Raw genomic sequence first — 15,000 nt, forward strand, 5'->3', positions numbered from 1 at the left:
TCCCAAAGAGAGGAATCTTTCATGGAGATGCCGAAAAGGTTGGCTTTGGCTTGAGAGAGAAAGAGCGGGAGAGAGAGAGAGAGAGAGAGAGAGAGAGAGAGAGAGAGAGAGAGAGAGAGAGAGAGAGAGAGAGAGAGAGAGAGAGAGAAAAGAAAATCACAGGGAAAGAGAGGATGTTCATCAGGAGCATGTGCGCACACATATACATACATACACAGGTTCACACACATATAAAAAATTCTACATACATGCACGCTCACACACACAGGTTATGAATATATATCATGTATGGTGACACAGTGTTATAAAAGTAACCTGGAAATAAAAGACTTGTAACTATATATCAATATATATTCAAATGGTAAAACAGTATATGACATACAATACGCACAACACTAATAAAAACACGCGCCCGCACACACGAACTAATACACACATACCTGTACATATACATATTGTATATGATACAACATATCATATACAACATGTATACTATACAAACATATAGTATATATACTATAATGTATATAATATGGATAATATACAGTCATATATATACATATATTATATATATATATATATATATATACATAAATATAAATGCACACACACGCATACATACAAAACCTATTTGTTCATATCCTAATCGATTTAATTTTCCGATCGTATATGACAGATCACTTGCAACTTTATAGAAGAAATGGGAAAATAAATCTGCAAACTATCCACAAGTCGGTGTCACAATGGCACCATGTGTGCCGCCAGTGCCAGACGACGGCCAAGCCACACTCAAAGCAACAATGACGTCCATCTAAGCAGGGTTGCACAAACCAGGCAAACTAAAACTATCCAACACACATTTAATGGCCAAGCGGTATATATATATATATATTATATATATATATATATAATATATATATATATATATATATACATATATACATAATTATATATACATATATATATTATATATATAAATATATATATATATACATATATATGTATATATGTATGTGTTCATACATATTTCAAGTAATCAAATGTTAGTATCTAAGCCAAAAACATGTGTTAATTTGACTAACTACAGTTCTACAAAAACAAGCCGTGGCCAGTGTCATGAGGTACAGGGGGTTTCAGGAGATCTCGAAGTCAGCGCGAGGTTTCTTTTTTTTTTTTTTTTGACAAAAGGGCCCAAGAGTCTCAACCACGGGAAAGAAGACAATCCAGCGTGGGGGGGAACCGCGCGATGCAGTGTCTCTGAATGTGTGCGTGATTTAATAAATAAAAAAAATTATATTATAGCATACACGGCGGAGGCGGCGACGTGACGGGAATAGCGGCCACGGATGTGAAGCACTTTTCATTTACTACACTAAAGTGACTGAAAGTAACTGAAAGTCACTGAAAGCGACTGAAAGTGACTTGGTGTGAGCCCAACCGTTCCCCAATATCTGAGGTTCCTAAGACAAAAAACTTCACGAAGTGTATCAAGAACGACCCTAGTCCATCCAAGCAACCCGGTCACTCATAAACCTCACGTTGAGGCGATATCTCGGTCGTAAGTGCAGCTGAGTGGCTGTTACACTCGACCGTTCAGCCAATCGCGTGCAAGTGTGACCAAAGTTTTGCCATAAAGTGAAGGGTATCATTGAAAGAGAGCCCTGATTGGTTGATGATAAACTTGAACACTAATTGGATGAGCCAATGAGGCGCAGTTATGACGTAGATGTTGCCATAATGTGAGGTTTATTACTGTCAGTCACCAATGACGGGGCTTAATCTATCCTCGTGTTCAAATGGTCAATCTTGGGTTGAAATAGTTTAATTACTTCGAGGTAAGCAATAAGACTGGGATTGTGAGATGAAATATTTGATAATTATATGTGAGAATCAATAATGGTAACACATTAACGACGCAAAGTAAATATTTCATTACTGAACCAACACGTAATAAGGCCACAAACGAGTTGAATAAATGGAAAAGGTGCATATACATCTGTATGTGCGCACTTCTATGCTTTAGCCTTAGTTTGTGCGTTTATGTGCATATATAATAGTTCTTGAGTATGTGGATAATTATGCAAGGAAGTGTGTGCGGGTGTGGATGAGTAAGTGCGTGAATGAGTGTGTGTGCGTGGATTAGTGTTAACTTGGATGAATGTACATGAATATGTGGGCCGTATAATGAATACTGAACGTTTAAAAAGAAATGATCCTTTATTATTATTTTTTTTTAATCTGTACATGATAAACAATATTTCAAAGAAGATTGTGTGTGTGTGTGTGTGTGTGTGTGTGTGTGTGTGTGTGTGTGTGTGTGTGTGTGTGTGTGTGTGTGTGTGTGTGTGTGTGCGCGCGCGTGTGCCTTGAGAGAGTGCTAAGTGCAAGCGTACAACCCCCGCAAGCCTCAACCAGTATGTACAATTGGGTACAGGAATTAATGGCACACCTGGTTGGAAACACTGCTTTCTTCCTCCAAACTGGAGACACAATACATGAGAATTATTCTTGTATGCCTCCTCATTTCGTAATATATATATATATATATGTATATATATATATATATATATATATATATATATATATGTGTGTGTGTGTGTGTGTGTGTGTGTGTGTGTGTGTATGTATATGTGTATATATATATATATCTATATATATATATATATATATATACATACACACACAGGGATACAAGCTTCATTGAAATGTACAGCAATGACAGCATGGTTTAACTTAAATAAATCATTGTCAATATAAAAAATACTGACGCTTCTCTACAAGTAAAGCAATACTCTCACTGCTGCTAACTTCAAGAAATCATAGACACACACATACACACACACACACACACACATATATATATATATATATATATATATATATATATATATATACACACAAGGATATAAGCTTCACTGAAGCTTACAACAATGACAGCATAGTTTAACTTAAATGAATCATTCTCAATAAAAAATATATATGCTTCTCACAATACTCTCACTGCTGCTAACTTCAAGAAATCACACACATATATATATATATATATATATATATATATATATATATATATATATATATATATATATATATATATATATATATTGCGTCCCCTAAGGAGAAGAAAATATCTATAACCATCTCCACTACCAATTAACTAGACCCAAAATTAAAAGCTTCACTTTCGTTTCTAGAATTATTGTCATTGCATCAAAGTCATCCCTAAGCATCAGTTAACCATCACCAATATATCTAACATTCCCAAACAGTTGGCAACCATTAATTATCATCATCAATATTTGCATCATCGTTAAGCAAGAGATAGTCTCTTTCTCGCAGAGTCGAAAACGCTTCCGAAAAAAAATGACCACAAAATTTAACATGAATCGCTTAATTTCTCAAAAATAATTATCAACAACGGCATTCAAAAATCGTGCACACATATCAATGCCTCATCAAGAAATCGGCAATAGCGAAATTATGCAAAATTTATATATACATATATAAAACAAATAAAATACTATCATTTGACAGCAGTGATAATTACGTTACTCATGACGTCCTGTGTATTATGTCACACGCGTGGCGTCAAACTAGTGATGTCACAATACTTTCTGATAAACACGAATTTTCTAGAAAATATTTCACGTGTTATTGACGCAATGACCCTTTCCGTACCAGGCTATTCTACTCATCACCTTGGCAACATAACTTCAAGTATCCATCTCGTAGAAAAAAAAAAAAAAAAACGAAAAAGTTGTCTCTATTGGGGAAAATAGCACCTCACGCCTAATTTCAATTAATGACGCAAACTATTTCTGTCATGGCCTTGCCTTAACTGCCCATCATGACGTAATACTCTCTTCCTACTGACGTCACGTAAGCTTTATTGTAATAAGCACCACAGGGTTCTATTCAGCGGAGGTGGCACCCTATCCACGCCCCCTAAACCCTAACACCCCCTACCAAACCCTAAGCCCCTCCCCTAAAATCTAGCCTTGCCTCCGAAACCCTAAGCCTTATCCCCAAACTCTAGCCCCGCCTCCGAAACCCTAAGCTCCACCCCAATATCTAGCCCCGTCTCCCAAATCCTAAGCTCCATCCTGAACACTAAACTCCACCCCAAACTCTAGCCCCGCCTCTGAAATCCTAAGCTCCACCCGGAACACTGGCCCCGCCTCCGAAATCCTAAACTCCACCCCAAACTCTAGCTCCGCCTCCGAAACCCTAAACTCCACCCCCAACGCTATCCTAAGCCCTGCCCCAAACCCTACCTCTAATCCTATGTTCCACAAACTCTACTCACGCTACGCAAAGCTAAACCCCCAACCCAAACATTAAATCCTACCCATTTCTTAATCCCAGCCCTTCTAACCCTAACGCAAACCCCACAGCTACCTCGTTTATTTTCACACACAATGCCCCTCCCTATAAACCTAGCCCCCCCCCCCACCGGTCCTAAGCCCTTCTCAAACAAGTTTTTTTCTTATCCTATGCCCCTCCCCATTACTCTATACCCTTCCCACAACCCTACGCTTCTACAATGATAAGCCCCTCCCCACAAACCTGAGTCCCTCCCTACAACGCCAAGCCCCTCCCATATCTCTTAGCCACTCCCACAACCCTGCGTTTCTCCTACAATACTAAGCCCCTCCCACAACCCTACGCTTCTCCAACAATGCTAGCCCCTCTTAATAAACCGGAGTCCCTCCCTACAATGCTGAGCCCCTCCCACAACCCTACGCCTCTTCTACAATGCTAAGTCCGTCCCTCTCAACCTACACAGAGCGGGACGGAGACCTCGAAGGCCAATCCCATCAACGATGGCACTCAACAAAATTATTCAAGCTCACGTACATCTCTTCCTCCTCCTCCTTCACCAGTTCCTCGTTCTCAGTTAGCATCATCACCATCATAATCATTATCATAAACATAGTCATCATTGTTATCATCATCACAGTCCTCATCACGATCTTACTGGCTTCGAGGGCAACAAATGATCGTATATTATTTATTTATTTATATATATATATATATATATATATATATATATATATATATATATGTATACATAAATATATATATATATATATATATATATATATATATATATATATATATATATATATATATATATAACGTAAGGTTCAACGTATTGTGCGGCAGCGGACTCTTCTGTGGTATTTTTCCTTCCCTTTTGGCTGCCGTTAAGCTATTTTATTCATCTCCGTCACTCGTATTTTCACCGTCATTTCGTGGGACGCGGCCTAACATTTAATTCAATAATAATGGTGACAATAATAATAATAATGGTGACAATAATAATAATAATAATAATAATAATAATAATAATAATAATGATAATAATGATAAAATAATAATAATAATAATGATAATAATAATGATAATAATAATAATAATAACAACAATCTGGCATTCACAATAACCATGAATCCCAGTAATGTGTCTATGGAAGATGAAATGGAAAGAGGAAAGGGGGGATGGGGAGGAAGAGGAGGAGGAGGAGAAGGGGGGAGGAGGAGTAGGGGGGAGGAGGGGGAGGAGGAGGGACGGGAAAGACAGCTGCTTGCATGGGGACTGGGAGTGACGAGGGAGTGAGTGTAGGATGAGATGGTGAGGAGTGACTGGGTGCGCGGGAAGGACAAATCTAGGGTGAAGTTGGTTACGGAAAAAAAAGGGGGGGAATACAGTGGGCGGGGCCTGGTGGAAGACGGCGCGAAGAAAAGGGCGGAGCGAGAGACGCCTGATTGAAAAAGATGTGAGGGATTCAAAGATTTGGATAGGCGAAGGGGGAGGAAAAGGAGGAAGAGGAGGAGGAAAAGGAGGAAGAGGAGGAGGAGGAGAAGGAGGAGGAAGACGAGGAGGAGGATGGGGTGGGAGAGAGTAAGGCTACAGAGGATGTTTTGGGTCTTTAGGGATGCTTTTTAACTTGTCCTGACTTCATGGAACCGCCGGGCGATTTTATAAATTAACGTGGCAGTGAAGGAGTGCATGATATTAATGGCAACACAATAAAGGAGTTACATGGAGTTACATGAAGGACAAACATAGAGGAACAGACCTATTAGTCCCTACATGGCTGTTTTGGTACCTAATCTACCATTAATATTACTATTATTATTATTTTCCCTTAACCTATTCAGATGTAAAACATTCTAAACGGGAGTTTGTAGCTCAGTAAATGACGAGACGTTTTTTGAATGCGTCTACAGTGCAACAATCGATGACGATGGACGGTAGTAGTATGTTACTATTGTAAGTAGTACTATTTGGAAATAAAAAATCGAAATTTCCTGCGACATCGAAACTATTGTAATACCACATCTATTAACAAATAAAAAATATGTATATACAACTTCCCGTTATAACTTTTTTTAATTAGCCAGCAAGTGAACAAGAACATTGATGACAATGATAACAATAATTATCAGAGATTTGTCATGATTACAAAATTATTTGAAAGACTTATAAAATGATAACATAGTACTGATTGCTTAAAATCAAATTAATATAATCTACCAGTGATAAATACACTTAATTTCCTATCACTTAATATTATTATTCTAAACATTATAACGCGTTCTTCATTATTAATAACTAGTGACAATAAATTATTGATTAATTATTGATTAATAATGATGTCATATTTGTATATCAGTGATAGCAATTATAACGAAATACACAAAACTATCATATCAGTGATCAAAATCACAAAATAATGTGTCAACGACCGTAACTATAACGAAAATTAACAAAATAACAATATTGGTAATTAATAATGATAATGATAATAATCAATATTGTATAATATACTGCACACGTAATCGATTTAGAATAAATAACAATGCTGAATAACAACGACAAAAATATTAATTAGCTCAATGACAGATAAAAACAATAATCATGAATAATAAAAGATATATTAGAGTAATAATGATAATAATAATAATCAGGAATAACAATAAAACTAAATAATAAAAGATAATCGTATCCTTGATAATAAAAAAAAATATTTATATAAATAATTACACCCAATAAAAAAAAAAATCAGTGATGACGACAGTCAAATATCATGATATAATAACCCAAGGAAGTGTAATACAAGAATATATATTCAAGAAGGCGTATAGCGAGTGGCCTGTTACCTCAACGATATCATTATTGGTCCTAGATTCATGTGGTTCATTGTATTCAGTGTAGCGAAGAAGAACCTTGTCCATATCCGTGGAGGCGTATTGAAAAAGTTTGTTGCTGGAATTGAAGATAATCAAAGCGATCTCACAGTCGCATAGAACCGACAGCTCGTACGCCTTTTTCATGAGCCCGAACTTGCGCTTAGTAAAAGTCACCTGGAAAGTACAGACAAAAAAGGGGGGCCTGGCTGTTAGCAAGAAACAGAATCACACACGAGCAACAGAACAGATGTTTGTTTGGGGAGGGGGAAGGGGGGTGGCGATGAAGGGACAGGAGAAGTAACAATAAATAGTAGTAGTAGTTTTGAAGTAGTAGTAGTAGTTGTTGTTGTTGTAGTAGTAGCGGCATAAGTACATACACACACATACACAAGTACATCAACACAGGAACTGCCCGGGCGAGACGTTTGTCGATCTGGCCCCGTCGCCCTTACTCCCTCGTCAGGAAAGGAAGAACGTAGACTGGTCCCCCGCGATGAACCTGAGGAATCAACGGCAACATTGGGTGCGCAGGAGGGGCGTGGAGGCCAGACGAGACGTCTTGCTTGCCGGGGGTTCCTGAGGTTAGTTCGTTGGGGGAGGGGGATTATAAGGTGGGGGGTGGGGGAGGAGGATATGTGGGGTTGCTCAGGTGAGGATGAGGTTCTGGAAAGAAGGAGAGTATTTAATCCCTTCTGGGTTCATGGGAAAAGGACACAGGATGAGGATCAGGATGAGGATCAGGATGAGGAGGGTTGTAGGCGGTGGTAGGCGATGGCAAACAGTGGAGGAGTGCGCGACATGCTCCAGCCTCACAGTGGAAGTTGTACAGCAATATCCACTGGGAGTGTCAACTCTGTCACAAGGGAAGAGGGGAACTGGGGTAAGGGGGGGGGGCGTTGACACTCCCAAGGCTGGACACGCGCACACGTATCCCCCACCCTCCCCATTTCCTCCGCCCAACCGCTACCGCAGTCTCTGACTACCAACAAGTTAAGACACTGGAAGTATGGCAAGACAAAGAGGGCGAGCATGGCGTCTCTAAAAAGGCCGAACACACAGGAGGAGGAGGATGCAGCGGCAACACGGTCAGCGGCCTTGGCTGTCAGCAGACGCCGTCAGCAACGGGAGCAGCAGTCAGCACCAACAGGCAAACGGGCGACGGAGGCGAGGCATCGGTGTCTTCCGGAGTGTGTGAGTGTGGGAGCCAACTGGGTGAGGTGGGTGCCTGGGGGCACCTATTACGCGCGCGCATACACGCACTATGTGTGTGTGTGTGTGTGTGTGTGTGTGTGTGTGTGTGTGTGTGTGTGTGTGTGTGTGTGTGTGTGTGTGTGTGTGTGTGTGTGTACGTGCGCGTAATGTGACAGTAGGGCAAGAAACAGAAAGGGGAAGAAGTCCAGGTGGCGGGAGGGAAAGAGCTGGCGTCAGGCCTAAAGAGGAACAACCTGAAGTAGGACAGACAGGCGAAGTTGACGGAGACATGACAACCAACTTCGCCCTTAGTGCCCTACTTCAGGGGGTTCTTTACGTCCATATGCTCTTTCCTTCTCGTTCTCCCTCCTCTCCTTCCCTCACTCGTTCTCGTCTCTTCGCCTTACTCTCGACCTCAACCTCAAGGACTACTAGCTCCTCCTCTTACTCCTCCGACACCTCGACGACGCCCCCGTCACCCTTCGGTGTGCGTGTCTGCATCTCTGCGTACCTCGATAATATTCTTGTTGGTGAGAGATTCATGGGGCTCATTGTATTCTGTGTACTTCAAGAGGACTTTGTCCATGTCCGTGCTGGCGTACTGGTATAGTTTGTTCGACGAAGAGAATATAATAAGCGCGATCTCACAGTCACACAGCACTGAGAGCTCGTACGCCTTCTTCATCACACCGAATTTCCTCTTGTTGAACGTTACCTAGAGGGGAAGAAGGCACGTTAGAGTGGGCTGGGTTGACGGCGGCGCCGCATGTCGTGAAGAACCTCCTGCTGAGGTGTCACCTGAAGGAGACGCTGAAGGGGGCGCAAGGTCCCGAGGAGTGTGACTTACCTGCGCTTAAATGCTGAAGACAGAAAGAGATACAGTTAAGAGGTCATCAACATATACATGAGATACTGGAGCAGCTTGTGGACGTTCGATCTATCTGTTACTTCCGGTGGTTTCAATAATGCTGTAGCCTCTGTCAGGTTAATATATGTATTATTCACATCTTTAACGTAATGTTCTGAGGGACAAATTGTCACAAACTAATTCTTACAACGGAAAAGTCTTCCTGCTGTCGAGTCTTCAGCTTACTTTCGGTAATAACATAAGAGTTCTGGTGGTAAGTGAAACCCTGCGTTCTGTCAAGAAGATCCGGAGGCTTCAGCGTGTTCGAGTACTCGTTAAAACCAAGGGCTTAATGATGCTAATTCATCATGTTCGCTTAAACTCACCCCCCAAATATATATATATATATATACATATATATATATATATAATGATAATAATAATAATAATCTATTCTTCAAGACTTTAGCTTTCCATAAATTTGATAAAGAAAGCAAAGTGTATAATTAGTACCCTTATCTCCTCTCAAAAGAATCTAATATTGTCATATACTTTTTATATATTGATTGTATAAGTGGAATCTTTACATGCGGAATTTCATTTTTAAAAAAGCAATCTTCGCATGGGCAAGGAAACACGTGTGACAGATGTGGGTGACGACGTCCGATCCCGCTTACATGCTTAGCAACCTCGCTTTGCGGAAAAAAAAGGCCTGAAGATCATATTGGCATAACAAATTTCACGCAGAGCTTCAACGAGTGACTGTACTTGAAGCTCGCTATTCCACGTGCTTTGGCGTAGAATAATAAGTCCTAATTAGTTATTTCTCCGCTTCTCTTTTTGCCAAAGAGTCCTTGTCTGAGTGCGCACAGCAACGTAGGCACGACAACACTACACTTGACCTGTGTGCGGTATCAGCACGCACTTGACGTATCTAACGCACAGTATAAGACGCATCTAACGTACATGTGTCTGTCTGTGTGTATGTGCGTGTGTGCGTATGCTGTAATGCCTGTCATTTATTTTATTTCATTCTACTGGTTCATTTGTTATCATTTGTTTATCATTACTTACCTGTTTGTTGATTATATATCATTATCTATTTATTTATTTTATTTGTTTACTTATTTATTTATTCATTTATTATAATTTTCTTCGCATATGACCTAGTTATGGACCAAAAGGTCTCCTGTCGGCATGCCCTTCCTTTGTAATATTTTGTAATTGTGTGTGTGTGTGTGTGTGTGTGTGTGTGTGTGTGTGTGTGTGTGTGTGTGTGTGTGTGTGTGTGTGTGTGTGTGTGTGCGCGCGCGCGTGTGTCTCACTGAACATACATAACGATCACATAACATACATCCAAGTAATATGCTCATGTGGTCAAACCCACTCCACAATAGATTCAATACGCCTACACGTATGGTGTGATTCTACTCTTACGAGTGTAGTGGTTAGTGTCGAGGGCTGGCACGACGCCGACCCGAGGTCGCGCTCCACTCACGGCGAGGATACCTCACTAACAATGCAAGACGTTGTTGTCCCCTTTAAGTAAGAAGATGGGTTTATGGTGTATATAAAACCACAGTGCTGCCCAAGACTAGTCTAAGCGAGCGCTGAGCTCTCATCCGGGAGGGCCATAGGTGTCAATCACGAGACATTTGTTCTCGCGAGTGCCAGCTGATTTTAATCAGCTCAGGATAAAAGCCCTCCGGCGGAGAGCGACTTCAGTGCCAGTCGGTGCCAACCGCGGCGCGAGAGACCAGTCGGTCTCCTCATCGATCGATTCCTTCGTGACTTGCCTGCTACCCTTTCCGCCACCACGACCTCGTCCTCCTCCTCCTCCTCCTCGTCTTCCTCCTCCTCCTCGTCTTCCTCCTCCTACGTCACTTCCTTCTCCGTCACCCTCTCCACATTCCAACACACTACGGTACAACCTCATCTGACAATCTGACACTGTGGTCTCAAGAACAACAGCACCAACACAATCACAACAACAGCAACGTCGATTACTCCGTTGCTATGGTGATCCCACCTTAACTGAATGAAATCGTCTGGCGCCAGCTAAAATGATACAGGGCCAAGGATTTAATGGAGAGTCTTAACATCTCTACTACCTTGACGACACCTCAAGTTAATAAAATCGCCTGGCGCCATAAATAATGGCACCCTCAAGAGGATAAAAATAGTCTTAACCCTTTGAAACAGTGACACTATATGTATCCGTTGAACAAAATTCCTTAGCGTCAAACATAATGGCACCAGCGTGCTAACGTGAGGTCATCTTAATAGACTGTTTTGTGTTTAGCAAGAATACAATATGTAAAGTATACCACATTCCCCAACGGGGTTACCCTTCGTATATACCAAGACACGATGTCTCTGAAACATGGTTGCCATGTTCCTAATGTCTTTTTATCTTGTCTCTACGTTGTTTCGAAACGTCATAAGGTGTCGGCACACTAGGTATTTCTCGTTAGCATGCTACTTGCTCTTTGCTGCTTCATCTGAGTAGAAACGAATTCGGTTACGATCTTTTGTTATTCTAATTTCCAAATGTCATATTACTCTTGCGTCATACAGTGAGAAGCTAAATGACTAAGAGAAGTGATATTTATACGAATGTTAGATATATTGTTGAGATGTTCTTACGGAAATCTAGAATATTGTAACCGAAGTCGTTTCAACTCAAACGAACTAGCAAAAGCAAGTAGCATGCTAGCCTAGTGTGCCGCCACCATTAGAATCACTATCACTTCATAGTTGTGGAGACTGTACAGTATCTTGATGTATGCACGAGTACAAGTCGATATCTTAAAGCCGTTATCCACGAAGACACGCTGTTTAAACAAAGCATCGAAATGATCTTTCGGAACTGTTGCGAGACAGTTCAGAGACACGTAAGAGAGGTCGTAACAGTGTTTCGGAGACAATGTTGATGTGTATATAGCCTAAAGCCTCGTTGAGACGGGGCTAGGTTAGTAGCCGCTAGTGCTAGCGACTTGTAAACTACCCCTCTACTTGCCCAATGTCAAGGGAAAGCTGGTACACTATCCTCACAACTCTCTTAGTGTCAACGCTTACCGGCAAGTTAACTTGCAGCAACTAGCACCAGCGGCTACTAAACTAGCCCCGTCTCAACGAGGCTTGACACAAAGTCCGTCTACGGGCTCTTTCGATTAGTTTTAATATTTATAATAATTTTGTAATGTATATATACTCGTATATATATATATATATAATTTCATCTATAACACCTTCCGTACCGGGTGGCACTTTTCCTTTTCTTCAGGCTGCCGCCAGGTGATTTCTTTCATTTCTGTGGCACCTCCAACTTCCTCACGAGAACCCAGTCATCTTTGTCTTCTATGTCCCTTCATTAACAAGAGGACGGTTCTCTCCGTGACACGTTTTCACTAGTTCATGTACTTATCCCATACTCATGTTCTCTCATTATGTAGAACACATATTGACATGATTCATCATGAATAGCGTCATCCACACCCTGTGCAGTCCCTAGCCAGAGAAAGACCCTTACCTAAAGAATGCAAGAAACTATAAAAGCGTACAATTACACACGCACGAGGCATGCAGACAATCAAGAAGCAAAAATGATGATCTGGACATACATAGTAGTCAATGAGAAAATATATGCATCATGTTCTTCACTAACAAGGATGACGATTTAGATATATATAGCAGTCAATGAGAAAATACATATATCATTTTTCTACTACGTCCACCTCACCGCCCACATTCATTCTCGAGAGGACCACGATTCTCTTTGAGATTTCAGAAACCGCAAGAGATGGTTACCATAGCAACGTCCATGATCACCTAGATCTACATACCCCAGCCACCTCTCCAAGTTTATAACGACAACTACTATGGGTATTATGATCCTCTTTGTAACAACAACTGCTATCAAGGGTGTTTGACCTCTTTGTAACAACTACTACCAGGGGTGTTATGACCTTCTTTGTAACAACAACTACTACCAAGTACATCACCAAACCGTCTTCCACCCTGACGTCTTCATCACTACAATCATCCGCTCTTACTGACATGGCATAGCTTGGGTCATCACGGGTGTATGCACGACAGTAAATGAAGCTTGCATAAGAGATGCCGAAGGTTCTTTGATGTTGGTCTACATCCTGCACTGTCGTAGCCCTCCTCCTCCTCCTCCTCTTCCTCTACTCTCTCCTTTGTCGTATTGAACACTTCTCTAGCTATGTCTTACTCTTACATCTCTTAAGTCTTCATACTGTACCATCGTAGCCTTCCTCCTCCTCTCTCTCCTCTGTCGTAGTGAACACTTTTTAAGCTGTCTTACTCTCGCATCTCTTCGTGCGATTCTCTCGTTTCCAAATACTAGACACGTCAGACGCAAAACTACTTCTGTTGGAAATTTATTCTATCAGTCCATGACTACTTGGAGAGCATAATTGTATCATTTATTTTTTAAACCCACATTCTCTTGACCTTTATGGCAGAATCCCCTTTTGTCATACTCGATCACAGAAAAACGCAATTATCTCTGCCTTTAATGTATTCACATATTGATAATTCCAATCTTCTCCCATTCTTTTCCAAAGCAGTGACTGCCTTCAATCTCTCTAGTAAAGCCAAAATCGCTTTCCGTTTCGTTTTTTTTTTCAATTTCTTCACTTTAACCCTTCCATACCGGGTGGCACTTTCCCTCTCATTCTAGCTGTCGTCAGGTTATTTTATTGACCCCTGTGGCACTCCTTGCTAGCAAGGAAGTTAACAAGACTGGACACTAGCTAATATATCGTACACCCAAATCCCGCCCCCTTATTCACTTTTCATGATTTATGTTTTTATTTTATCTATTCATATTTTGTCAACCGAAATTATTTTCCAAACATCTATTATCAACATGACCGAGATAACAAAACTTCAACTGATCAGCGACGACTCTAGGAAGTAACCTGTACTCAGACGCTACTGTATATCTAGCCAATTTCTAAGATGGTGTTCATGTAGCCCTTCGATTTTCATATTCTACTGACAGCTCTAAAACCCTAATCTTATCCGTTTTGTTTACTAATTCCCAAGACTTGTTTTACTTCTTAAGTGTAAGGGCGGGAAGAAAGACCCGTTCTCCTCACCATGCCGGTAGTACAGCAGGAGCTGAGGCGTCGCAATTTGAAATGCAATCCTGAAAAGATTTGACTGGCTTCACGCCGTCCAGACACAAACAGGATCAAGGCTCGCTATGGATTAGGAGCTGAGTCCCCTCCCCCCCCTCTCTCTCTTTTCTCTCTCTCCCCTCCCTCAGCCTCTAACCCATCCCTCGCTTTATTTTCTCTCTCTCTCTCTCTCTTTTCTTCTCCCCTCTCAGTATCTCCTAACCCTATTCCTTTTTATCCGTATTCTGTCTCTCCTTCCCTTGTTTCTCTCCTCTCCCCTCTTTTTGCTGTCTCCTCTCATCTCTTCTCCCCTCTCACTCTGTCTCCTTTCCTTATTCTTCCTATCCCTCTTCCGTCTCTCCTTGCCTTCTTCCTCTCCTCCCCCTCTCCCTTGCCTTTAAAAAAGTAATCGACTCTACTGACCTAATTCCTCTTCGTGCTCCACAGCCATTTTTCTGAAATTAGTGCCTTCCGTACTGGGTGGCACTTTTCTTTTTATTCTGGCTGCCGCCTGACTATTCTATTCACGTCCATGGATCAGCCCTCCTTTTCCATATTGTATACTCAATCAAACAATCGATCCTTCGTATTTGTCCTATTTGCTTTCCCCATGTTTTTT

At 41.1% G+C, this 15,000-nt stretch overlaps 1 protein-coding gene across 6 annotated transcripts in view; it reads right to left on the bottom strand.

Annotated features, from left to right (window-relative positions):
* The window catches only part of LOC143018635 (myocyte-specific enhancer factor 2-like), a 58,146-nt gene that overhangs the window by 28,499 nt on the left and 14,647 nt on the right, over window positions 1-15,000 (bottom strand). For 4 of the 6 annotated variants that reach the window (XM_076174185.1, XM_076174182.1, XM_076174184.1 and 1 more), the window contains exon 2: window positions 8,896-9,099. The exons of 1 other annotated variant lie outside the window; for it this stretch is intronic. In XM_076174185.1, coding sequence (XP_076030300.1) covers window positions 8,896-9,099 — 204 coding nt within the window. Of the gene's footprint in view, window positions 1-7,163; window positions 7,368-8,895; window positions 9,100-15,000 lie in introns of all 6 variants that reach the window. One more of the 6 variants, XM_076174183.1, reaches the window with a different exon arrangement.

Source organism: Oratosquilla oratoria, chromosome 35 (assembly GCF_046742065.1).
Source record: "Oratosquilla oratoria isolate Oo_2021 chromosome 35, ASM4674206v1, whole genome shotgun sequence".
NCBI lineage: Eukaryota > Metazoa > Arthropoda > Malacostraca > Stomatopoda > Squillidae > Oratosquilla > Oratosquilla oratoria.